This window comes from Lactuca virosa, chromosome 3 (genome assembly GCF_052849685.1).
Source record: "Lactuca virosa cultivar CGN04683 chromosome 3, Lactuca_virosa_CGN04683_v6, whole genome shotgun sequence".
Classification (NCBI taxonomy): Eukaryota; Viridiplantae; Streptophyta; class Magnoliopsida; order Asterales; family Asteraceae; genus Lactuca; species Lactuca virosa.
This window is the reverse complement of record NC_136428.1, coordinates 157371967-157395307: the sequence shown is the minus strand read 5'-3', so window position 1 is coordinate 157395307 and position 23341 is coordinate 157371967. Positions and strand designations below refer to the sequence as shown.

Below are 23341 nucleotides of genomic sequence, written 5' to 3'. Positions count from 1 at the left end.
CCTCCTTTGCCGTTGAAAGATGTGGGTTTCACATTCATGAAGTCCTTATAGGAGCACTCCTTCTGGTGTCCCTGACCACCTTCATGATTTTGGGGATGAGTACCACTTCCTTGCCCACCAGATCCGCCAGGATTGATCTGTGACATCGCGACAGCCACAACAGCAGTAACAGCTGCCTGGAACATAACGGGATCGAACTGAGGGGGCGGTGGTGGAGTGTCTTCATATCTTCTGATGAGTCTTTTTCGGGGAGGCATCTTGTTCTAGAAACAATCAGGAAGAAGAGGATGGTAAGTCCTCAAGATATATGAAACAAAATATATCTCGTCCTGATAATAAAGTGTTCTACCAAGCGATAAGCAAAGAAAGGTTACTAATGCAAGTAAATTATCGCTAAGAAACGAATAGGTAGCAACACTAGGAACGAATTTCTACAATGTATTCGGCTCTGGCTAAAATACTCCTACAGTATTTTAAGTTGCATGTTTTGTTCTTTTGATATCTTGTTGAATGGATACTGGGTAAGTTTTAGGCCTGTTGCAACACTAAAGTCACTCCCAAGCACATGTTGATCATGTCTCGAATAAATTTAGTTGATCAGGCTATATTGACCCTAGACATGATTACATAATTGCCCGGGTTTAACCGCAGTGTTCAACATCCAAAATACTTTTGTTTTGTTCTACTCATGATATTGTTTCTGGTAGGTAGGTATACTTGTATACTTTTTGTAAAAATAATTATATTTTTAAAAGTATACTTTTAGTTCAGAGCACTTCAGCCCCTTAGTGTTTATAGTTGTATACCATGTAAGGTTCGGTATACTTAGTTCACTATAAACAATAGCTCTGATACCAATCTGTCACACCCCAAAACTGGAACGACGGAAACGGTCTGGGGTGGAGGACGTCATGCGTAGTATCACAACAGTTGTATCATTGTAAGCGAAGTAAACACAACCATTACATTATAGTAAGAATATTTACATTGTTTGAAAGCATGGTTTATACATAACAGTATATAACAAAAGTAAAATACGTGACTCCAAAATGCTCCGTCTTCTCCAAAAGTTGGCAAGAGTATCTGTCTATTGTTACCCTGAGAATACAAGCAGTTTTAAAATATCAGCATAAAGCTGGTGAGTTCATAAGCGTTGAGTTCTGGTGAAAGAAATGTTTCTTTGATCCTTTGAAAAGTGTTTCCGAAGAAAATCCTATATTTTCTTATAAAAGATGTTTGATTATCCATTAGTTACTTGTTTAACAGCCTGTTTATGTAAGGTTGAGTTATTCCAGGAAAATCCTATATTTTCCTTAAAAGTTGATAGCTGGTTAACTGTTCTGGAATGAGGTGTACAAGTATCTACCATACTTGTATCGTTTGATGTAGTTTCCTTGAAAAACCCTGTTTATTACATAAATAAAACTAACGAAATAGGTAGTGAACTAGATCCTAAGGGTATTATCAATACCCTCTAGTAATCAAATCGTTTATTACTTTGAGGTTAGTTCACCTGATTCATTATTACCAAAGTAAATATCTGTTATCTAGGTTGCGAGTTTTATAACCATACATTAAACTAGATATGGCACGTAACGGGGCCAGTATCCTCTTATGACTTTGTCACCCGTAGACCTGACGGTCCCACTGTAGCTAGCAGCGAGGTGCAGGATAGTCAGTCCCGTATAGATCTATACACAATAGTCACGCTCTCCCTACAAGAGATTCTGGTTACAAGGGTTAGTCCTACACTCTCGAATCCGGTGGAGTGTTACCAAGGACGTGTCTCCAACTTAAAATAACAAATTTACAAGTAATAATATAGAAAATCCTGTTTATGGTTTGTATGAATCCTTTGTAAAATATCCCACTTTATGACAAGATTCACAAGTTCCTTGCTTTAGTTTTGAAAACTATTTCTACGAGTTGATTTCTTAATCGTTTGGTAAAACTGTTTTCTGTGTTAGAAGCATACTGAACATGTAAGTATTGTATACGAAATAATATACTTTGAGTACAAGTTTCCTTGTACTTTTGATTGTATTCTCCCCCTGAAAACATGAAAAACTCGGAAAAGGTGTAGGGGTATGAACTCACCGTTTGACGTGGGATTCGAGTGTAAGTTGCTAGGAATTGTTGAGTGTCAATTAAAGCCTCGGACACAAACGGATCCTATTTAGCATGAAGAAGTACATATATACATTAGGTGAGGGGATAACACTATTCGTTATGGAAGGAAACCACCTTAGGGACTAGGAAACACTTAAAACTAAGTGTTAGAATCACATGTGATTTGAAAAAGGGGATTTTGCGGTCGTAAAAGGAGTTTACGGTCCATGGGTTTACGGCCGTAAACTCTTGGCGAAAAGTGCGATTTTTGGTGTTTCAAGGTTCTTTCTAGCCTTCTGGAAGTGTTCTAGGCTTAGTTTCTAGTCTTAGGAGGGTGTTGTGGCAACTTTGCACCACTTAAATAGAGTTTACGGTCAAGGGAGATTGCCTTGACCGTAAACACCCTTCTGGTCACGATTTCTAGATGTTTAACAAGGGATTCTTGTATCCAACAAGCTAAGGATAGAGTACTTACGTAATGGAAGATTGAAAGGGTGGTTAGAGTCCAAAAACACTAGTGTGTGTTATTGGTGTTCTTGGTGAGAGAGAAAATCTAGAAAAAGATGAGATTCATGAGATAGGAGCATGGATTTACCACTAGGAGTGAGATAGAAACACAATCAAGGTGAAGAATCACTTACATTCTTAAGGATCTTTGAGCAAAATCGAAGTTTGTAGAGAGAGAGAGAGAGAGAGAGAGAGTAGAGAGAGAAAGCTTCTGGAGTGTGTAAAGTGAGAAATGAAGGCCACTCATCCCTTATATAGGGGTGAGTTTACGGCCAAGGGGTAGGGTCGAGGGTTTACGTCCGTGAACAGTGTTTATGGTCGTAAATAGAGTTTACGGTCGTAAACTGAGTTTGTGGCGGTAAACTCCTCTTGAAGGGTTGTTTAGCCCGAATGCTATGTTTTGACTTAGAAAACCTCGTTTTCGAATACGGAACTCGATCGAACTGAGTTTAGAATATTCCGTTAGACCAAAAATAATACTAATGTGAACGGAAATAAATCCGAATTGATTTATTTAAACGTGAAGTCCTTCCTAAACTATCAAATTTGACGGAATTAAATAAAAACCCAAATTTGATTAACGGAAATTGACTAAGGATAACGGATAAAGTTTCGGGTTGTCACAACATTCATCACAATCAAATCATTCAAGGTCTGAAGTGAATAGACAACCAAAGTTTTCGAAAGTTTCAGAAACTAATATTCCAAGAAAATTTTCAAATAAATCAAATCCAACACAAAAATTCTCTCAACGTCAACATTTTAAATCGACTGTTGATACATCTTATGCTCAATCTTTTCTAACCAATCCAAAAGTTGATTTTGTTCCTCAAAAGCCAAATTTTCCTAATCATACGAAGAAACAAACTTTGAAAATTTCACATGAAAAAGGGATAACTTCAAGGAAGAACATTGATCATTGGCTTGAAGGCAAAGGAAAAATGTATCAGTCGAGTACATTTTCAAAGGAGCAAATTCACAAAGACTATGAGAAGTATATGAATACTTCATCAAACGGCAGTTCATCTTCTAAGGATTCGAACATATCAGTCAAAGCATGGAAACCAGTAATGAAAGCAAAGAATGTACACTCACAAACTCAGAATACGAAGGGTAATGTCAGTGAACATCCGAAACCATCAAAATCTTATGTTTCGGTTCCTATAAATGATGATGTGAACTTAAATGATAGTCTCAAAACTAAAGTTTGTGCTTGGGTTAAAAGTTCTTCATTACATTCGAAATTGAAATCTAATTTCCAAGGACCCAAAAAGCCTTGGGTACCTAAAATTTTCCATTGAATGTAGGTACTATGTGACGAGCAATATGATAACAAGTGGTACATCGATAGTGGTTGCTCTCGTCACATGACTGGGAAGAAGGAGAATTTATGTGATTTTCGAAGTCTCAAAAATGCTGGAGTAGTGAAGTTTGGTAACAATCAAAAATGTCAAGTCAAAGGATATTGGAAGATCACGAACGGACAATTCACAGTGAATCGTGTTGCTTATGTTGAAGGTCTTCAACATAACTTGATAAGTGTTTCACAACTTGTTGTGGGCACTGGCAATCAAGTTCTTTTTAATGAAGAAGGAAGCATTATTTCGAATGTCAATACTAAAGAAGTTTTGCTTAAATAAAAAAGGAAAGGTGACATGTTCACTTTGGACATCAATCCGATAGTAGGAAAACCTGCTATATGTCTTCTTTCGAAAGCTTCATCAGACTTAAGTTGGCTTTGGCATCGACGAATTTCTCATCTTAACTTTCGAAACATCAACAAACATGTTGTACAAGATCTGGTAAGAGGTTTACCTGTACTTAAATTTGATAATGATTCTTTATGTGCAACTTGTGAAGTTGGCAAGCAACATAAACAAGGTCATCCGATTACGATAGATTCGAAAATTGTCGCACCTCTGGAGCTCTTACATATTGATTTGTGTGGTCCATCAACAGTTTCAACACTCAACAAGAAACGATACATTTTAGTAATTGTTGATGACTTTTCAAGATTCACGTGGGTTTATTTTCTCAGGCTTAAATCCGAAGTTGCACAAATCATGATTGACTTTATCAAAAAGATGGAAACAACATTGAAGAAGATTGTTCGAAAAATTAAGAGTGATCATGGAACTGAATTTAAGAACAATGTTCTTGATTCATTTTTGGTGGACAAAGGGATTTCGCATAATTTTTCATCTCCATACACACCACAACAAAATGGTGTTGTTGAACGAAGAAATAGATCTCTATGCGAAGCAGCAAGGACTATGTTGGCATATGCGAATCTTCCACAATATCTTTGGGCTGAAGCAGTATTCACCGCATGTTTTACTCAAAACAGATCTTTCATTCATCATCGTTTTAACATCACTCCATATGAAATTCTCAACAATCGAAAACCTAACGTCAAATTTTTCCATGTTTTCGGATGCAGGTGATTTATTATGAATCTCAAGGATAATCTTACAAAATTTCAAGCTAAAGCAGATGAAGAGATTTTCTTGGGATATTCGCATAATTCAGTCGCATATCGTGTGTTGAACAAAAGAACACGAAAAGTTGAAGAAACTTTTAATCTTACATTTGATGATTACTATATTAAACAAACTGAAACGCATTTTGACAATCATCCTATTCTAAAAGAAATACAAGATGAATCTGAACCTTCACAAACATTAGATATTGATTATGATTTAATTTTTGGTATTTCAGATCATGCTGTTGATGTTGAAATTAATGCAAAAGATAATCATCTCTCTGAATTAACGAAGTTTACTGATGATTCAACATCCACTTCTCAAGTGATAGGCGAAAGTATGCAAAATAATCCAGTGGAGGGGGAGCACATGGATTCGAACACTCTAGTTGAGGGGGAGCATTCTTTCGAGGGGGAGAATGAGAGATTGAATGCTGATGTTGAGGGGGAGCATTTAGAAAACTTTGAGAATAATAATGATTTTGATGATGTTTGTTCGATTGCAGGTTCAGAGAATGATGATTTATACGAAGATGCACCTTTGGAATTTGATCCAGCTTATCCGCCAATGGAAAAGTGGACAAGTGATCATCCGAAGGAACAAGTAATTAGGAATCCACAAGAGGGTGTATTAACAAGAGCTCAAATTCGTGCAAAGAATGAGGTATTGAATACTCATCAAGAATTTTGCATGTTCAATGTTTTCATCTCTAAAATTGAACCAAAAACAGTTAAGGTTGCAATGGAACACTCAGATTGGGTTGTTGCGATGCAATCTGAATTGTCTGAATTTTAACGAAACAAGGTTTTGAGATTAATTCCTAAACCTGAAAATGTTTCGATTGTCGGGTTAAAATGGATTTTCAAAAACAAAACCGACAAAGATGGAAATATTGTTCGAAACAAAGCCAGACTTGTTGTTAAAGGATATTCACAACAAGAAGGAATCGACTATGAAGAAACTTTTGCCCCTGTCGCAAGACTCGAGGCTGTTCGTATATTTCTGGCTTATGCAGCTCACAAAGACTTTGATGTTTATCAAATGGACGTGAAGTGTGCATTTTTAAATGGAGAGCTTGAAGAAACATTTTACGTGGAACAACCCCCAGGTTTTATTAATGAAGAACATCCTGATCATGTTTATATTTTAGATAAGGCAGTTTATGGTTTAAAACAAGCACCACGAGCATGGTATGCAACTCTTACTTCATTTTTAAAACAATCTAAATTTAAACAAGGATCTGTTGACCCCACATTATTTCGAAAGAAAGTTGGGAATCATCTAATGCTTGTTCAAATTTATGTTGATGATATTATTTTTGGCTCAACTGACCCTGCCTTGTCTAGAGAATTCGAAGATCTGATGAAAACTAAGTTCGAAAGGAGCATGATGGGAAAAATCAATAATTTTCTTGGACTAAATATTCGTCAAAGCAGAGAAGGAATTTTTATTAATCAAGAAAAATATACGAAGAATCTGCTAGAGAAGTTTGGATTGACGAATAGCACAAAGTTACGAGTTCCTATGGCAACTGGCATAAAGTTGACACCTTCGTTAGATAAACCTGCAGTTGACCTAACTCTTTACAGGAACATGATTGGTTCATTACTTTATCTTACAACAAGTAGACCTGATATCATGTTCTCTGTGTGTAATTGTGCTAGGTATCAGTCAAATCCACGAGAACCACATCTCACTGCTGTGAAGAATATCTTTCGTTATCTTAAAGGAACAATTTCGTTAGCATTGTGGTATCCTTCGAAAACTGGGTTCTTTGTACAAGCTTATTCGGATGCAGACTTGGGTGGTTGTAATCTTGATAGAAAAAGCACAAGTGGCGGATGTCAATTTCTCGATGGCAAATTGGTGAGCTGGCAGTCGAAAAAGCAAACATGTGTATCAATTTCAACAGCTGAAGCAGAATATGTGGCTGCTGCTGCTGCTTGCACATCACAAATTATATGGATTCAAAGTCAATTGCATGATTATGCAATTAATATGAAAAAGATTCCATTATATTGTGATTCTCAAAGTTCAATAAGAATTTGTCATAATCCTGTGCAACATTCGAAGACTAAACATATATATCTTCATTATCATTTCATCAAGGATCACGTGGAGGATGGAAATATTGAAGTGCATTTCGTGAAAACAACTGATCAGTTAGCTGATATTTTCACGAAACCTTTAGATGAAAAATCCTTTGTAAAAATTTTAGAAGGACTTGAAATGATCGATGGAAATTCTGTTCCATGCGAAAAAGGAGAATGATGGTTGACCAGGAATGATTCAGAGGCGCTGAATAAAAGACAATGCAAAGTCATTCAGCGTTCAGAGGTTACTGTTCATAGTCAACGCTTCAACCCCTTCAAATTCGTAGATTTATCATTTTTCAAGGGTTGATAAAATTTCGTCTATTTGCAACAAGTACATTTCGTTTGTCATTTTATTTTCGAAAAATTAAAAATCCAAAAATATTTTCGTTTGCTTTGTCATTTAATTATCGAAAAAATTAAAAATACAAAAAGATTTTCGTTTGTTTTGTCATTAAATTTTCGAAAAATTAAAAATCCAAAAAGATTTTCGTTTATTTTGTCTTAATTTTCGAAAAATCAAAAACATCAAAAATATTTTCTCTTTATTTCGTTCTTTATTTTCGAAAAATCAAAACAACAAAAATATTTTGTTTCTTATTTCTTTTTAGTACTTTGTTGCAGATATTCATGATGATAAACAGTGGATAATGCCTTCAGTACTAGGGTCAGGTAAATTTATCTTACGAATCTTTAAATTTTTGAACTAGTTAAGTTGTCCCTAGAAGCATGCTGCTGCATGTTGTCCAAAGCCTCCAATGACTCAATGTGTGTGTACGAAAGCCTTAATGAAATATTTCATACGAGAATTTCTTCCAAATCAGGCTTGTATTCACATTAGTCTCCTGAGCTACCTGACTCTTCTCACAATGAGTTAAGAGTTTACTGTTTTGTCCAAATATAACAGAGGTACATTTAGTGTCTTTTATCCATCTTTTTCATCCAAAAAGTTCTTACACGATCACACACGAAGATATATGTCCGAGAGGTCTCTGAACACACCAATCGAGACTTAGACATATCAAAAATCTGTGTTCATGATCTGACATCATGAGACTGTGATGAAGGTGAAACCCAATAATCTAAACTTTTAAGGAATTGACGGGGAACTATGTTCCAGATTTTCACGAAACCTTTGTTTCAGTACCCACATTCGAAACTCAAAATCATATTTTGTTCATATGAGTGGTCTTGATCAAACATTCGAAACCTATGATGTTTGTTACCCAACAAGATCCAGCACAAATTTTTTTCTCGTGAATATGCTTTCCGTGTGAGTTTCATTCGAAATTCAAAGTCACTTAAAATTTTTCAAAGCAAACTTGTCACTGATTACAATGGTCAAAGAAGTAATTTTTGTTACAATTTATCACCTTATGTTTAGGATGATATGTAACGAAATTTTTATAGCTACCATGAAACCTTATAAAAGAAGCCCTTCGATACTTCTCTTCAAGTATTCGATTGTATTTCACGGGAACACACACAAGCTGTTGATCATCTCTCTTGGTGATTAACGAAGCAATATTTGCCCGGGGTTATATCAGGCTTCGTGTCAAATTGATATTTTGACATCACAGTATCCCAAATTTTTCTTTTTATTGCTTCTCGTCTAAATTTTTTTTGGAACACTGCACTCATGAAATCCTTGAGGTTCTGAGTAATACCAACTCAGGCTGATGATTTCAAACATCTGGCATATGACTTCGCTTTTCATCCCAAAAGTGAAAGAGCCTTTCCTCCATCCGAAGGATGCTGACGGTTACTATTCCTTGACGAGACACGAACAAACTGTGGGAGGAGTCGTTTCCTTGTTTCAAGGCGATGTGACAGTTACTTTTTGACACCTGGACATTTTTTGGCAGACTGGTGTGACTTTTAAGGTGCCACGTCGGATATCATTAATTGCACATCCCGCTTCAAATTCAAATTCTAGGGTTACATATAAAAGGGGATTCCAAGGTCTCTTATCAGTTTACGCGTTCAAAGTAAAAAAAATTCCCAATTCTCTCTGATCATCAAAGCTTTCAAACTCTAACAATGGTGACTTCTGTTCATGTCGATGCTGATCGTTCTCACACCACTGAAGATGTGACTTCATTACCGATTATGAAGATTCAAGGGACTAATTATCAATTGGATGTTGATGTTTCTCAATACCCTGAAGAATTGAAGATGTTAATTGTTGCTTTAAAGAGTTCTGTTCTGTCAAAGGCTATGTTTAGTTCGTTTTCAGTTCCGATGTCATGGCTTTCTCAAGCAGGATTAACGGCTACATACAACAAAGCTTTTGATGCTATTACTTTTAATCTGGTTAATGACAAAAAGGTCAGATTGTCAAAGAAACTCTTTTGCCAAATTCTTGAAATTCCAAATTCACCACCATATGTTGATTTCACTTTCCCTAAAATTGTTCATATGTTCAATGAGATGGGTTATTAACCACAACTAACTAAGATCAGTGCTTTTAAGAAATCTGATCTTCCTAGTATCTGGAATTTTCTATTTGGTATTTTTCTGAGGTGTTTAACTGGTAGAACTGTGGGTCTCGATAAAGGACGAATAGAGGTATATGCCATGGTTTCTGGGCTATACTATGATCTTCAAGTGGACTATTCTACACAGTTATGGAAGGAGTTTCAAAAGAGTGTAGAACACACGGATGCTCTTCATGGAATTTCATGTGCGAGGTACTGGAGCTTGATTCTCCAATATTTTTACAACAAGGAGGGGATTTTGGTACCCAATGATGAAGAAAAAGCTGTTTTCCAGACATTTCACAGTCTGAAGGATGTCACAGATAATGTAGAATATTTTCCATTTGTGGCTCGTATTCCTGATGCTATGCTACAATGAGTTGATCCTTCGAATTCTGTCTTGGTGGCTTATTTGAAAACTATTGATTCTACTGTAGAAACTGGGATATTATTAGAAAGGGAAGATAAGAAATCCAAGAGGTCGAAGAAGAATGAAACTAGTTCTTCTGAAAACAAAGTCACAGAATTGAAATCTACAAAATCTCCAAAGAAGAAGCCTATTACAGTTGAAATGTCTGTTGCCGAGACAAAATTGATTGAGCCTGTTGTTGAAGATACTCAAGAGCAAGTGGTAATTCCTTAAAAGACCGGTATGTTTCGAAGAATCAAAATGAAGTCTACACATAAAAGCAAGTCTCCAACACATAAAGTGTTCCGAAAGCCTCAAGTTACTCATCAAGGTGTTTTAATTCGTGAAGTGTCAGCACCTGTTTCTCCATTGTCAAAGAAACGAAGGGCTGAGGATATGGCCAAACATCTGTCAAAGAAGAAGAAGAAGAAGACACGAAAGCTTATGCTTTCCACTGAGTCTACAGAAGATGACGATGAAAGAATTCCTGAAACACCATAAGTAACTCTTCACGAAGAAAGTTCAACTCCTGAGCAGACAATAGTCATACCACCCGAAGATTCGGTTGCCAAATCAGTTTCTGAGGAGGTACGAACTTCAGGCATCCCTGCAAACGTATCTGATACGGATACAAATGTCAATATGGGTGAATGAGATTCGAAGAAAGAAGATCAAGGTCATCCTACTTCTATAGCCTTCGAAAATATTGTTTCTTTACCTCCACCAATCACTCCAATTACTTCATCCACTGATTCCCCTACATTCGAAAATATCATCAATCAACACTTTACTTCCATTTTTTCTTCTCAATCCACTGATACACCCAAACTTAATTTGCCTGTTCAAGAAACTGTTCTTATGGAAACCGACAGTGACAATGAAGGTTTTGGAGGCACGCTTGATGAATTAAAGTTTGATGACGAAGAAGAAGATTTTCCATATCATATGTTGATGACGATGAAACAGTTTAAAATTTTGAATATGAAGTTGAATTCCATAATTCAATCTCAAGCTGATTTGGGGGGTGGTTCGTTTGTCTCAAGTTTGGAAGTTGATACTATGTTGCAAATGTTCGAAGCCAAGATAGTGGGTAAAGTCTCTGGGATGGTTAGAGACTCTGAGTCAAGAATTTTGGAGAAGGTTGATCATATTGATCAAAACAATGAGCTACAGATAAATTCTCAAAATTCAAAGTTTGCTGGAGATTTAAAAGACTTGAAGACAGTTGCAAAGGAACGACATGTTCTCTTTGTTCAAGATGTTAAGAAAGTCAGGGAGGATGTTAATTTGCAGATTCGTGAACTTCGCGAAGATATGCAAAAGGAGGTTGCTAGTGTCCAACAGGATTTTGCATCTCTGAGTCAGAAGATTGACATTATTTGTGATGTTGTCACGAAATTTGTCAAATTATACGAAAGTATGAGTCCTCAACTTACTCAACTTTCTACCATGGAAAGTAACAACTTTGTGGAAGTGCTTACATTGCTGAAGGAGTTAAAAGATCTATCTGTCAAGCCAGTTTCGTCTTCTTTGATTACTTTAGAATTCTTATCCCAGAAGTTCACCCAATTCGAAGCTATTTTACACAAGCAACTGGCCCCTCTTTCTCGTATATCAAGCCTTCTACCAACAACCGATGCCCCACCTGTTTTTACAGGGGTGCAAGGGGGAGAAAGAAAAGTTGAAGATACGAAGGCTGGTGGTGAAGATGGGAAGGTTGTGGGAAAGGTGTTCTCTTCGAAGATTCCATCAACGAAGCCAATTGTTGCATCCGCTGGGCCAGTTACTTCAATAATTGTAACAACTATGGCAATTACAAGACCACTTTCAAAAGGAATTGTGATTGGTAAATCTACTGATACTGGTGGGAGTGGTTCGAAAACAAAAGAGGTAATAGATAATTCAGCTTTGAAAGATAAAGGGAAAACGATAGTTGTGGAATAGTCGAAAGAAGAAAAGAAAGCTGAAGCAGAAGCTGAAATTGAAAAGCTAAGGTTGATTCAAATCATAATGACTCAACGTGCGAGTGATCCTAAGGGTATGGAAAAAGGTGATCCGTCCAAACACTACAATTATGAAACAATCGAAGCCAAGGTTGCATATAATCATATGTATTCATTCGAGAAGAAACCAAAGCAGAGTTATATGGTTACAAATACTGATACAAGTCAGCTTGACTTTCCAATGAATGAAATGATGTTCATCATGCCATAATTTAAAGCAGAAGGAAGTTTCAAAGAAAAGGATGATGGTACTCACATGAAAATTAGATTTCATGCTATTCTTCCAAAAGCCCCTGAGGAAGTTTGGTCTTTAGTAAAGATCAAGAAAGTTATCAGTATGAAAAAGGATGTGGTGTTCGAAAACACAGTCCAAAATATCAAGTATGTGGTTGCCAGGGCAAATGGAAATATTTGCGAATTTACAATTGCAGATTTTCCATTAATGAACTTGTATGATCTTATACAAGTTGCATTGATTCTGAAAGATAAATCATTCTCATATCTTCAAAACACCGAACCTGATGAATTTAAGCTTGGGGTTGCTCACATCAAGATTTTCATCGAAAATTATTATGAGTGCTTGGCTCTAACAGATGTGGAGTTAGCTACAGCTAAAGGTATGGAAATAAAAGCTCCAATGGCACCTACGAAGACTCAAGCAGAATTGAAAAAGTATGCTGATGGTGAAATCTGCTTGAAGCCTTTTGGGATGGTCTTCGCAGGAAAAGACAAGGCTGCAAAATCAAAACGTTTCTTATTTCAGGCATGCGAAGTGGAAAGATATTCAACTTCTCAATATACGAACTTAATTGTTCGTATGAATCATTGTAAGAAGAACAATGAAGGAGATAAGAAAGAGCTAAAGAAGATAATTTCCTGGTACACGGAAATTCGAAGAGTGATGCTGTATTCCATCCAACTTCTTACAAATTAAGAAGGTCGACTATGATTACAAAGGGGGAGATTGTAAGGGTCAAAATGTCGTAATTAGTCGAAGTGTATTCTGCACTCTTCGAATGTTTTGTAATCTATTTTACTAAGGCGCTTTTATTCAAAGCTTAAGTGTCTATGCCTTAGTATATTTTTTGTACGCTTTCTGTTCCCTATAAATAGGGATATTTACATGAGTTAGATAAGAGTTTTTACAGACCTGTCTTTGTACTCTGTAAACATTGGAAAGGGTAATAGAGCTGAAACAAGATCATATTTACATCCGTTGTTCAATCTCGCATTCTTACTTGATTTTATACTCTGATTCATTTTATACTCGATTCATTGATTCATCATATATATATATATATATATATATATATATATATATATATATAGTTTATCGTCGTTTAAAATACTATTATTTTGCTATGCTTATTGCTAAAAAGTTTATTGTCGTTTTAAAAAAAACAGTTTATATAATTTAATTTGTTACACGTTAATGCTAAAGGGCTTTTTTTTCCGACTCGTCCAGGGCATTTGAATCCTCGGGACCGGCCCTGCGCCCCGCGTACTCGCTTTACAACTTGTACGCTAAGCGTACCATGTGGTACGCCATGCGTACAACTCAAGGTCCAAAATGCAACATTAATAACAATAAGGTCCAAGAAGAAACTTACCAGGATTCAAGTGTTACATCGATTGTATCGGTTAATTTGATTTTCATTCGTTTTTTCAGTTATTATGGTCACCCTTATATAATGGAGACTCATCTTTGCTCATAACACTTTTTCGGACTCTCGCAAAATATTCTAACCAAAAATCCACACATAAGTTTTCTATTTATTTTTGAAAAGAGTAAGTATGGATTCGATGAACCAGGTTAATATATATTTATTAAAGAAACTCAGAATGAAAAATAATTATTCGAAATGCAATGAACGAGTTTGGAATATGATGAACAATGTTTGAACTTTTTTTTAAAGCATGGACTATGTTTTTTTGTCTGATTGCTATTAGATTCTTTATATACTGGGCATTGCGACAACCTGTATGCACTATAAAAAATCTTACCTAATCGAGAAAAACAATCTTGAATAGAAAAACTATTCCAGAAACCATTGAACAGTCTCGTATTGACTGTTCAATGATAGTGATGTTTTATTTCCTTTCGTTTGGTTAGTTGTTAAGTGTTATCCGGGGCGTAGCCAATATAAGGCAAGAGTGGGCATTGGCCCACCGACACAAAATTAAGGTTATATATATATATTTATATATATATATATATATATATATATATATATATATATATATATATATATATATATATATATATATATATATATATATATAGACACACACACACATACACAGAGACACACACACGGTATGTAGAATATATATTTTTGTTAAATAAAACGAATTAGGGTTGTAATATGGCCTATTCCATTCAAAACTTGAAATTAGTAGAAGGGAATACATTGTTGTCTATGTCGATTACACTCCATTTTAGATTATTTTAATGATGTAAGACAACATCGTGTGCAACTTAAAATTAATAATTTAGTTAAGAATGCATAAACAGTTACATTTTTTATTGTTTGAAGAATTATGCCACTTGTTCATATTTTGTATATTATGTGGCCAACCCTAAAAGAAAATTTTGGCTACACATTGGTGTTATATGACATATATAAGTATGAGTGATTTTCATTCAACTAAATTCACCGAATCACTCAATGATCCAAATGAGTTTGAATGTGTACAGTGTACTCGATTAATTTGCATGAATGTTGCTAAAAATAGACTTTGCTGATGAGAAGATAAAAACACACATGTTCACACATAATTAGAGTCGTTTAAGGTAAGTGATATTCAAATGCATATCTTATTATATATTTTATAATACTAATATTTTACATTTGTAGAGACAAACACTTGTGTTGGAACACCTACCAAAGCAAAAGATGAATGCAATGTGTAAATCTGAGAGGATGTTACAATTGAAATTGAAAAAAGATAGCCTTGATAAGGATATTATCCTATACTGGTGTATGATGTTTTTGGATGTTGATAAGTATACGAACTAATTATTGGAAATATATGGTCACAACAAGTTATTGATATCTTTATATATAGCAGTCTTTTGGGGTTATGAACAATACATGATTTAAGCATAATATAGCCTAAAAAAACTAAAGGGTCTAGTTTGTTAATTCATCATAAAAAAATAATAAGAAATTAATATAATTTTAGGGTTGATGTGCAAATAAGTATTAATTTTAATTAATAGTAATTATCCCACATATAAAAGCATAATTCTACCAAGGCAAATAAGTATTAATTTGAATTGATAGTAATTTCCCTCCAACTCTCTTATTCTCTCGGTTCCTCTCTCGTAATCTTGATGTTCTACACTTCCTTAATTATAGGGTTCGATTTTGGCTATCTAGGAAGGAGGAAGGAAGTCATCGTTGCTTGATGTTGATCTAGGGTTTTACTACAATAGATGGGTTGCGGTTTGGGCTCTCTGATCATCCAAATGAAACCAAGAAATCTCTACAATAAAAAGTATATCACTAGACTTCTTGTTGTTGTTTTTATGTTTCTATTAGTTCCTAGAATAAGATCCATGGTGTTATTTATATTTCTATGAATCCGAAAAAAAAACATGTCTATTTTGGTTTATTTTTGGATCAGGTGAATATGACTTATTATTTGTTGGATTCGACATCCGTCAAAATAGAAAATGGAATAAAAGTGCTAAAAGGAGAAAAATTTAGAATTTTTGATTCTTTATCCACTCAACTCGGTCGAGTCGAGTGTATTACTTGGTTTACATGATTTCCCAATCTTTAAATATCCACCAAGTCATTATCTCGATATATCTCGATTTTAAGTAGCAGAAGATGCTCGGAGAAAAGGAAACATTAAAGAACACAACTCAGAGAAACATATTGGTATTTTGATCGCTTAACTTGAAAAAAACTTACTTTGGATTCATGTTTTTTGCCATGAAAAACTAAAAACATTTCTTTTTGGGTTTTTAGTTCGATTTTCGGATATATGTGATTGATTTCGTCTTATTGATATGTTAAATTTGTTTTTAATAAAGTGATTTATGTTTTACTTTTAATAAAATACTTAAGTTTATGCTTTTTCCATGAACACTCGAATTGGTTTTAGTTATAGTAAAGTTAGTTAATTATAAATTTTGTAGTTGGTTTATGAATTAACACAAGTAAAAAAACATCGAATTGGTTCTAAATTAGGATTTAGCTCATTGTAAACATAAAATCATATATTTTTACGCTTTTGATAATATGAGAAGTATCGAATATTAATATGAATACTTATAACGAATTTAATGCAACTTTTCAATCTAAATCTAAGAACTTATTTAACTTAAGATTAATAAGTTAGATCTACTTGAAGAGTTTATTTTGACTAGTAATTTAACAAGTAAAAGTGATATAAGAGCTCATTATGTTAATGGTACCAAAGTAGAATAAAAACTATATATGCATCACAATCCTGATCAATTCCATAAAGTTGGATAAATATGGAACCTGAATTGTCTCAAAATTCGATTTCAACGAAAACATAGTCTTTGCTCATTTTATTGCATGATAATTTTAGTTTTCGTTTTAGATAATAAAAATTCCCTTCTTTTATTGATTTATTTTTTATTTAAAGTGTCAAGTCAAGTCAATATACTTTACACTAATGTACTTTGCAATTGTTATGTGTCCTTGTGGATTCCATCCCTATTTTGGATGTACTATTTTTTATTGGTTTAAAAACATAATACTTTTCCTGAGGTTGTTGTCTCTTGATGTGAATTTAAAGTGCCTGGACGATCAAAGAGTAAAGTTGGATGACGGATGATTGCTGTTCAATCGTGATTGAACTAGGAACGTTTTTATTTATTTGTTAGATGATATCGCTCGGCTAGAATGTCAATACTCTTAGGCCTGGTTCAAAGGCATATGGTCGATACATAGAGTTGGTTGCTTGAGGCTAATGAGATATTCTCTGTCTCGTCCATCCAGAATGATTTTGATGATAAGTTTCTTGTTTGTGACTCTATTGAGTGGAAGTAGAATTGCTTGTTCCCCCAAAAGGTAAATATTTTAGGTTGATGTATATATTATGCTAGGAAGACTTCCAAACCCTTTTGATATTTACAAGCTAGGCATTGTTTTGACTTTGATGATTCACCCTATCTACTTCCGTTGTTGAAACTAAATCGCATGTCTTCATTGAATGTCTACTGTAAAATAAGGTGTAGATCTCCATTTCCATACGGAGGACTAATTTTCATGTTTAACTCTCTTCATTCGAAGAATTATTTAGGTTTTACAAAAGAGGCGAAAGATCCAGTTTTTACTCGATAAATCAAAGAAGCGGCTGTGTTCATGTTTGTTTATATTGGTGTTGTGGAGATTCTCGTACCATGTCACTTCATCATGTTCCTGTAAGTGATAATGTAGTTGACGATGTCCACTATTTAGTTCTAATTTGGTAAATAACCCAATGAAAAAGAGCCACTTTAAATCCGGTTAATTGGTGTTGTAATCCAATAACTTAACGTAACACTCTTATGTGCACATAGTTTCTTGTTACTATTTTTTATAAATAGACTATTGTTTAGAAAATAATAATGGTTATTTAGATTAATATACAAAATGAAAACCACCACCAAAGTGCACGATATAAAATAAAACTATATTGTTGAAGGTATAAAAAATGTAGTATTGTAAAAAATTAGATTCTCGAAAACTTAATGTAAAGGGAAAAAGAAAAAAGAAATAAAAAAGTAATGTTGTTAAAACTTGAATAAAAAACGAAATCAAAGAAAATATAGAATTAAAATAGAATTTCAATTGAAAAAAGAAAATTAGAAAAAAAAAGAGGAAGCAAAGAAACAACCCTATCTAGGCGACACTACTAGTAGTCTAGTACTCTAGTAGTTAATTAAGGTTCCTTAAATATGGCAAGTACAAAAAAAAAAAAAGGAAAGGATTTATATCAACAGTTCAACACACAAAATCTGTGATACTTGCCCATCAAGGCTATGAAATCGCCCGTATATCCCAATTACAGTCCCTATATAAATCAGTAACCCCTTCTTCGTTGTTCAATCATCATCATACATTCATCAACCATGTTGATACCTTCTTCGATCATACATTCTTCAACCATCTTCATACCTTCTTCAGCCGTGGCGACTAAAAGAAAAGTACGTGAGCAAGAACCAGTAAACATCGAGAACAAGAAGAGGGCGAAAATGGAGGACAGACTCAGCGACTTGCCGGAGTCTTTGCAACTTCATATTCTCACTTCTCTTGACGCAAAACACGCCGTTCAAACATCGCTTTTATCAAGAACCTGGGTTTCTATGCACACTCGGATCCCAGTTCTTGAATTCAATTCCTACTCTTTCAAAAAACTCCTAGTCTTTGATAAGTTCGTATGTGATGTTCTGCGTCATCGTGATCACTCAGCAAAGTTGGAAAGATTAACATTCAACCGTTCTGGATCCTGCAGTGCCAAGATTTTGAATAGCGTTTTCGATTACGCGTTTTCGTTGGGTGTCGACCAGTTGTCAGTTAACCTTCAACAAAGTAGAAACAAAACATGGCCGGTTTTTCCAGTTGCTTCCTTCGAATCCTTAAAGAGTTTAACACTAGAAAGCCAAAGTCATATGATTTGCCCGTATCTGGGGCCAATTTCAAGATCATTCAAGAGTCTTACTACTATGCATCTTCAACATGCACTTATAAAAGATCCCGATCCATTCTCAGGGTTCCCAATGTTGGAAAGTTTAACATTGGAAGATTGTCATCTTTGCATGGAAAGCGAAAAAACTTTGAGGATACACGCTCTTCGACTTACAGATTTAACCATTTTATCCCTATGGAACATCAGCTGCTGCGAAGTCACTACTCCAAGACTCAAATTCTTTGATTACAAAGGGCATAATTTCCACCTTCTACCCACCCATGAGGGTCTTCCTGTTCTTGAGAAAGTGGGGATCGATTTCAATGGACTTTGTTACCGAAGACAGGAGAAACTAATGTTTGATGATCTGATGGCCATGTTCTATACCATGAAGAGTGTGAAATCACTAACGCTCTGCTCGTCTATTGTGCAACTTCTGTCATTCTTTCCAGATGAATTGGTGAGACGAAGTTCACCCTTTCGGGAGTTGAAGGAGTTGAAGATGGATTTTAGAAACCTTCTTTGGCAAAACTTGTTTGAAAGGATATGTGTGAGATCGAAAGAAACCTTTCAGGTGCCTTTGGATGTGAAAAGTTACTTGCTCAACAACTCTCCGGATGCCAAATTTACGTTCACTTATCCCGTAGACCTTAAATAGCATAACGTCAATGTAGATGTTTTAGATGTTCTGGTTAGTATGAAGTTTAATTAAATCGATGATATCTTGAGAATTTTATTATTTTTTTGTTCATTGATGGCTTCATTTTGAAATATATATGCATGTAAATGATCTTGAAAACTACGAGTACACGTATATATCATACAACTTTTATGAATGCCTTCTTTAATTTAACATAAACTTTATTGATCCGAAATATTCCTCATTTTCTATTTTTAACAAAAAATCTATAACCTATATATGTATACTAATATAATTTAACATAACCTGTGTATAGTAATATAGTAACTGTAGCGTTATGGTTGAATTATATTAACAAAGTATAAACTTTAATTATTAAAAAAAAACAATCAAGCTTAAAAGTTTTTACGTTGAGACCTTTTGTAAGATAACATTCGATCCAAAGGAGATATACTGATTTAAGACAAAACTACAGTGATATGTAGTTTACTAGATTAAAACTCTCAGCAGAACTATGGAACATGGTATATACGAGTTGTTTAAAAAAGTTTAATATTAATGTATAACATTAAGCATTTTTTAAATTAATACTTTTATATAAATACAAACGAAATGATAAATAAATAAGTAATTGAGTTTATATTAAAAAAATAGACATGTTTTAAACAATTGCTCTAAATATCAATGTGTAAACATTAATCGTTTTTAAAGTAAACTTTTGAACTGGTTACAAAGGAAATGATGAATGAGCAGGTAATTGAATATATACTAATCAAAAGCACTATATATTATAAATTATTTCGTTATGAACTATAAATTTCCAAAGACTTATTTGAATATAAAATTAGATTTCATATTGCTAATTTCAGTCTTATATCTAAAAGTCAGTTTACAAATATCATTGTTTCTTCAATATCAGATGTTCAAATACTTAACCTCCTGTTTTTCGTTCATCTTAAGACTTACAATTTGACTAAATATAGGAGAAATATAATAAAGCATTCACAAAAATCTTGTCTATTTCTGTTAGGAACAACATGTTGAATTTATCTGAAATCACTTCAAAAAAAAATTGATTTTCCTACAAATAACAATTTTAAGTTGCTATGAAGATCACAAGTCAATATATCCTTCAAAGATCACCCAACGCTTCAAAGAAATATTAATCATGACAAACATTATATATGAAATTATAACAATATTTAATACAAAGATGCATTGGTTACGACGCAAAACAACACAAAAGAAATTAATCTATAAAGTGCACAGAAATATGTAACATAAAAATATGGATAAAAAGTCAACTAAATTGCATGTTAGAAAAAGAAATAACGTTTGGGGTACTGGACATATTATTAGATCTTATGTTATCTAAATATAACTTTTTAAGTTTTCTTTTGTCTTTAGTATCGTTAGATAATTGCATTTGAAATGTTAAAATTGAAAGTAGATTGGAGACTTATATGCTGATTTCCACATGATATATTTGGATTGACATTTCATTGTCATCGGGAACATATGTAAAATTATTTGAATATCGTATATGTTGTTGACGATAACCGAAATCTTTTATATAATAGAAACAATAATTAATAAGAAAATGTATTGGTAGTGAGCATACATTTTGCAAACTTTGACTAAATTCCTTTGATCGGGATATCTGTGCCGACGACAAGTCGTCGCTACAAGTCTGGTGGGAACGACAAAATTGTTCGCGGTACTCTGAAAGTCTATACCGACGACTTGTCGTCGGGATAGGTATCGGAAAATCTATTTTCCATTTATTTTTATTCCATGTTCCAGAAATATAGTACGACGTAGTTTTGTGTAAGCTATACCGACGACACGTCGTCGGCATGCCACGTGGCGATCCACGTAAAACGTCTATCCCGACTACAAGTCGTCGGCACAGATTTTTAATTTTAATTTTTTTTTGTTTCAGTAAAAAATGAAGTGACATCATTTATATAGACCCTTTGCCGACGACATGTCGTCGCCATAGGGGTTTACCCTAAAAAAAACGCAATCTTCGTTCATTTGCACACAACGACGCAGGTTTGTTTCCTCTCCGACGAAAATCACGTTCTGCCTTTCATAACCGGCGATTAGCACCAGGTAACATCTTTTCTACTCCTAATTCATTTTTTATTGATGTGTGGTAAAGATTTTTACCCAGAATTTGGGTTTTTTTGTGTTTAAAACTGTTCACCGGTGGTGAAGAGGTTTTGCTACACCACCGTTCGTCTTCCACCAACTCAGCCTTCCCCACCGATGAGTCGACCCTCCTTCCATCTTCTCTCCTTCACTGCCACAGCAGGTAAGAAATCTGGTGGGTTTTTCGTGTTTATTTATTTTTTTTTTTTCTGATTTTGTGTATTTCCCGTGACCACCAGCCACCACCGGAGGATCACCATCAACTTTGACAATCGGAATCCGTCCATCACAGCAAGAAGAACGAAACATTTTAGTTTTTTGTTTCTAATTTTAATTGAAACTGAAATTGTATATATGTATAAGTTTATATGAAATTGAAATTGATCCTCCTATGATTATAGAATTGTGTTGTTTGTTTGGTATATTGTGCTGTTTGTTTGGTATATGTATGTTGTTTGTTTGTTTATGTTTATATGAAATTGAATTTGTATATATAAAATGTTAATTTACTTGGTTAATGTTATATTAAATTGAAATTGTGGTTAAAATGTTATATGAAATTCAAATTTGTTTAGGTACATATGAAATTGAAATTGTATGTATACAATGTTAATTTACTTGTTTAAGTTTATATGAAATCAAAAATTCGTATGCTTGTGAACTTTGTTTAGGTTGATATGAAATTTTTATTGGATTAGGTGTCTAAGCTCATAACTATAATTGGTATGTCCTTGACCCGAGAGTAACATGGTCCATTTGGTTTGCATATCACCAGGACAATTTGATAGGATGGACTTTTGAGAAGAGGTTATTTATGATTTATTAATATATTATAAGTTCTAATATATTCATATGAAATCATATTATTTAATTAGTATTGATCAAGAATTAGTTTGGAATTAATTTTGTGATCAAAAGAGACTAATTAAATATAAGGGGTTGGTTTGGTAAATCATTCATTCTTATGGCGTGGGCCAATGATCCATGATTCCTTAGGTTGGGCTAAACCCATGTGACAACCCATGGATGATCCATGGAGGTTTAAACCCATGGAGCCTAAGGAATATGGAAGGTCATGCCCATTAGGGTTTACATAGTGTAACCCTAGTTTTGCCACACTATATAAGAAGCCCCTTAGCACCCAAAAATGACACTAGTGTACTTGGAGTTACATGCGCCAATTTTGGTGTTAGGATATTCTCTCAAAAGCCATTCTTTGTCCAAGGTGTGTTGTGATTCCATTTGAGGTGCAACACTTGGGATGTGACATCCCCATTTTCACGGCCAGAAAAGACCGATTTTGTTTATGCTTTATAAAAATCAGAGTACCTCTTTTAATAAAAATGTTGCGGAATTTGTTCCCAGTAAAACATGATAAATACGTTATCAAAGCATTTCCGAAGAAATGTATTTTTTTTATTCATTTTTAAAACCTTGGGATGTCATCGTCAATACAGAAACATAAGCATAAACAGAACTTACATTCATTTACACTAGTGATCTACATCTCTTTTAAATCTCTGAGTGTAATGTAACTTCATATAGACACCTGTGATTCAAATAAACTGAGTGGGTCAGGTTGGGAAACCTGGTGAGTACATAGGTTTTTCAACCCACAATAATATAATTATTATGTTTAAACAAATAAACAATCAACACAATTACCCATCCCCATTATCTTCTTTATTCTACCCTAAGAATCAACTATTCCTCGTTCATTTATTCCTAAGGATTATCTTAAGGAATCGGCACGAAATCCATCGTTGTCAGAGTCTACTCAATTGGCACTACGTCGCATAGTCGCCAGGTTTT

General features: G+C 34.3%; 1 protein-coding gene across 1 annotated transcript; it reads left to right on the top strand.

Moving 5' to 3' along the window:
• The first annotated feature begins 18178 nt into the window (after positions 1 to 18178).
• On the top strand, positions 18179 to 19393 carry LOC145164202 (F-box/LRR-repeat protein At3g26922-like). The gene has a single exon (XM_079082926.1). The coding sequence runs from the start codon at positions 18179 to 18181 to the stop codon at positions 19391 to 19393; it is 1215 nt and encodes a 404-aa protein (XP_078939052.1).
• The last annotated feature ends 3948 nt before the right edge of the window (positions 19394 to 23341 follow it).

Coding starts and splice junctions, on each gene's coding strand:
- LOC145164202 (XM_079082926.1), top strand. CDS start 18,179: ATGTTGATACCTTCTTCGATCATACATTCTTCAACCATCTTCATACCT.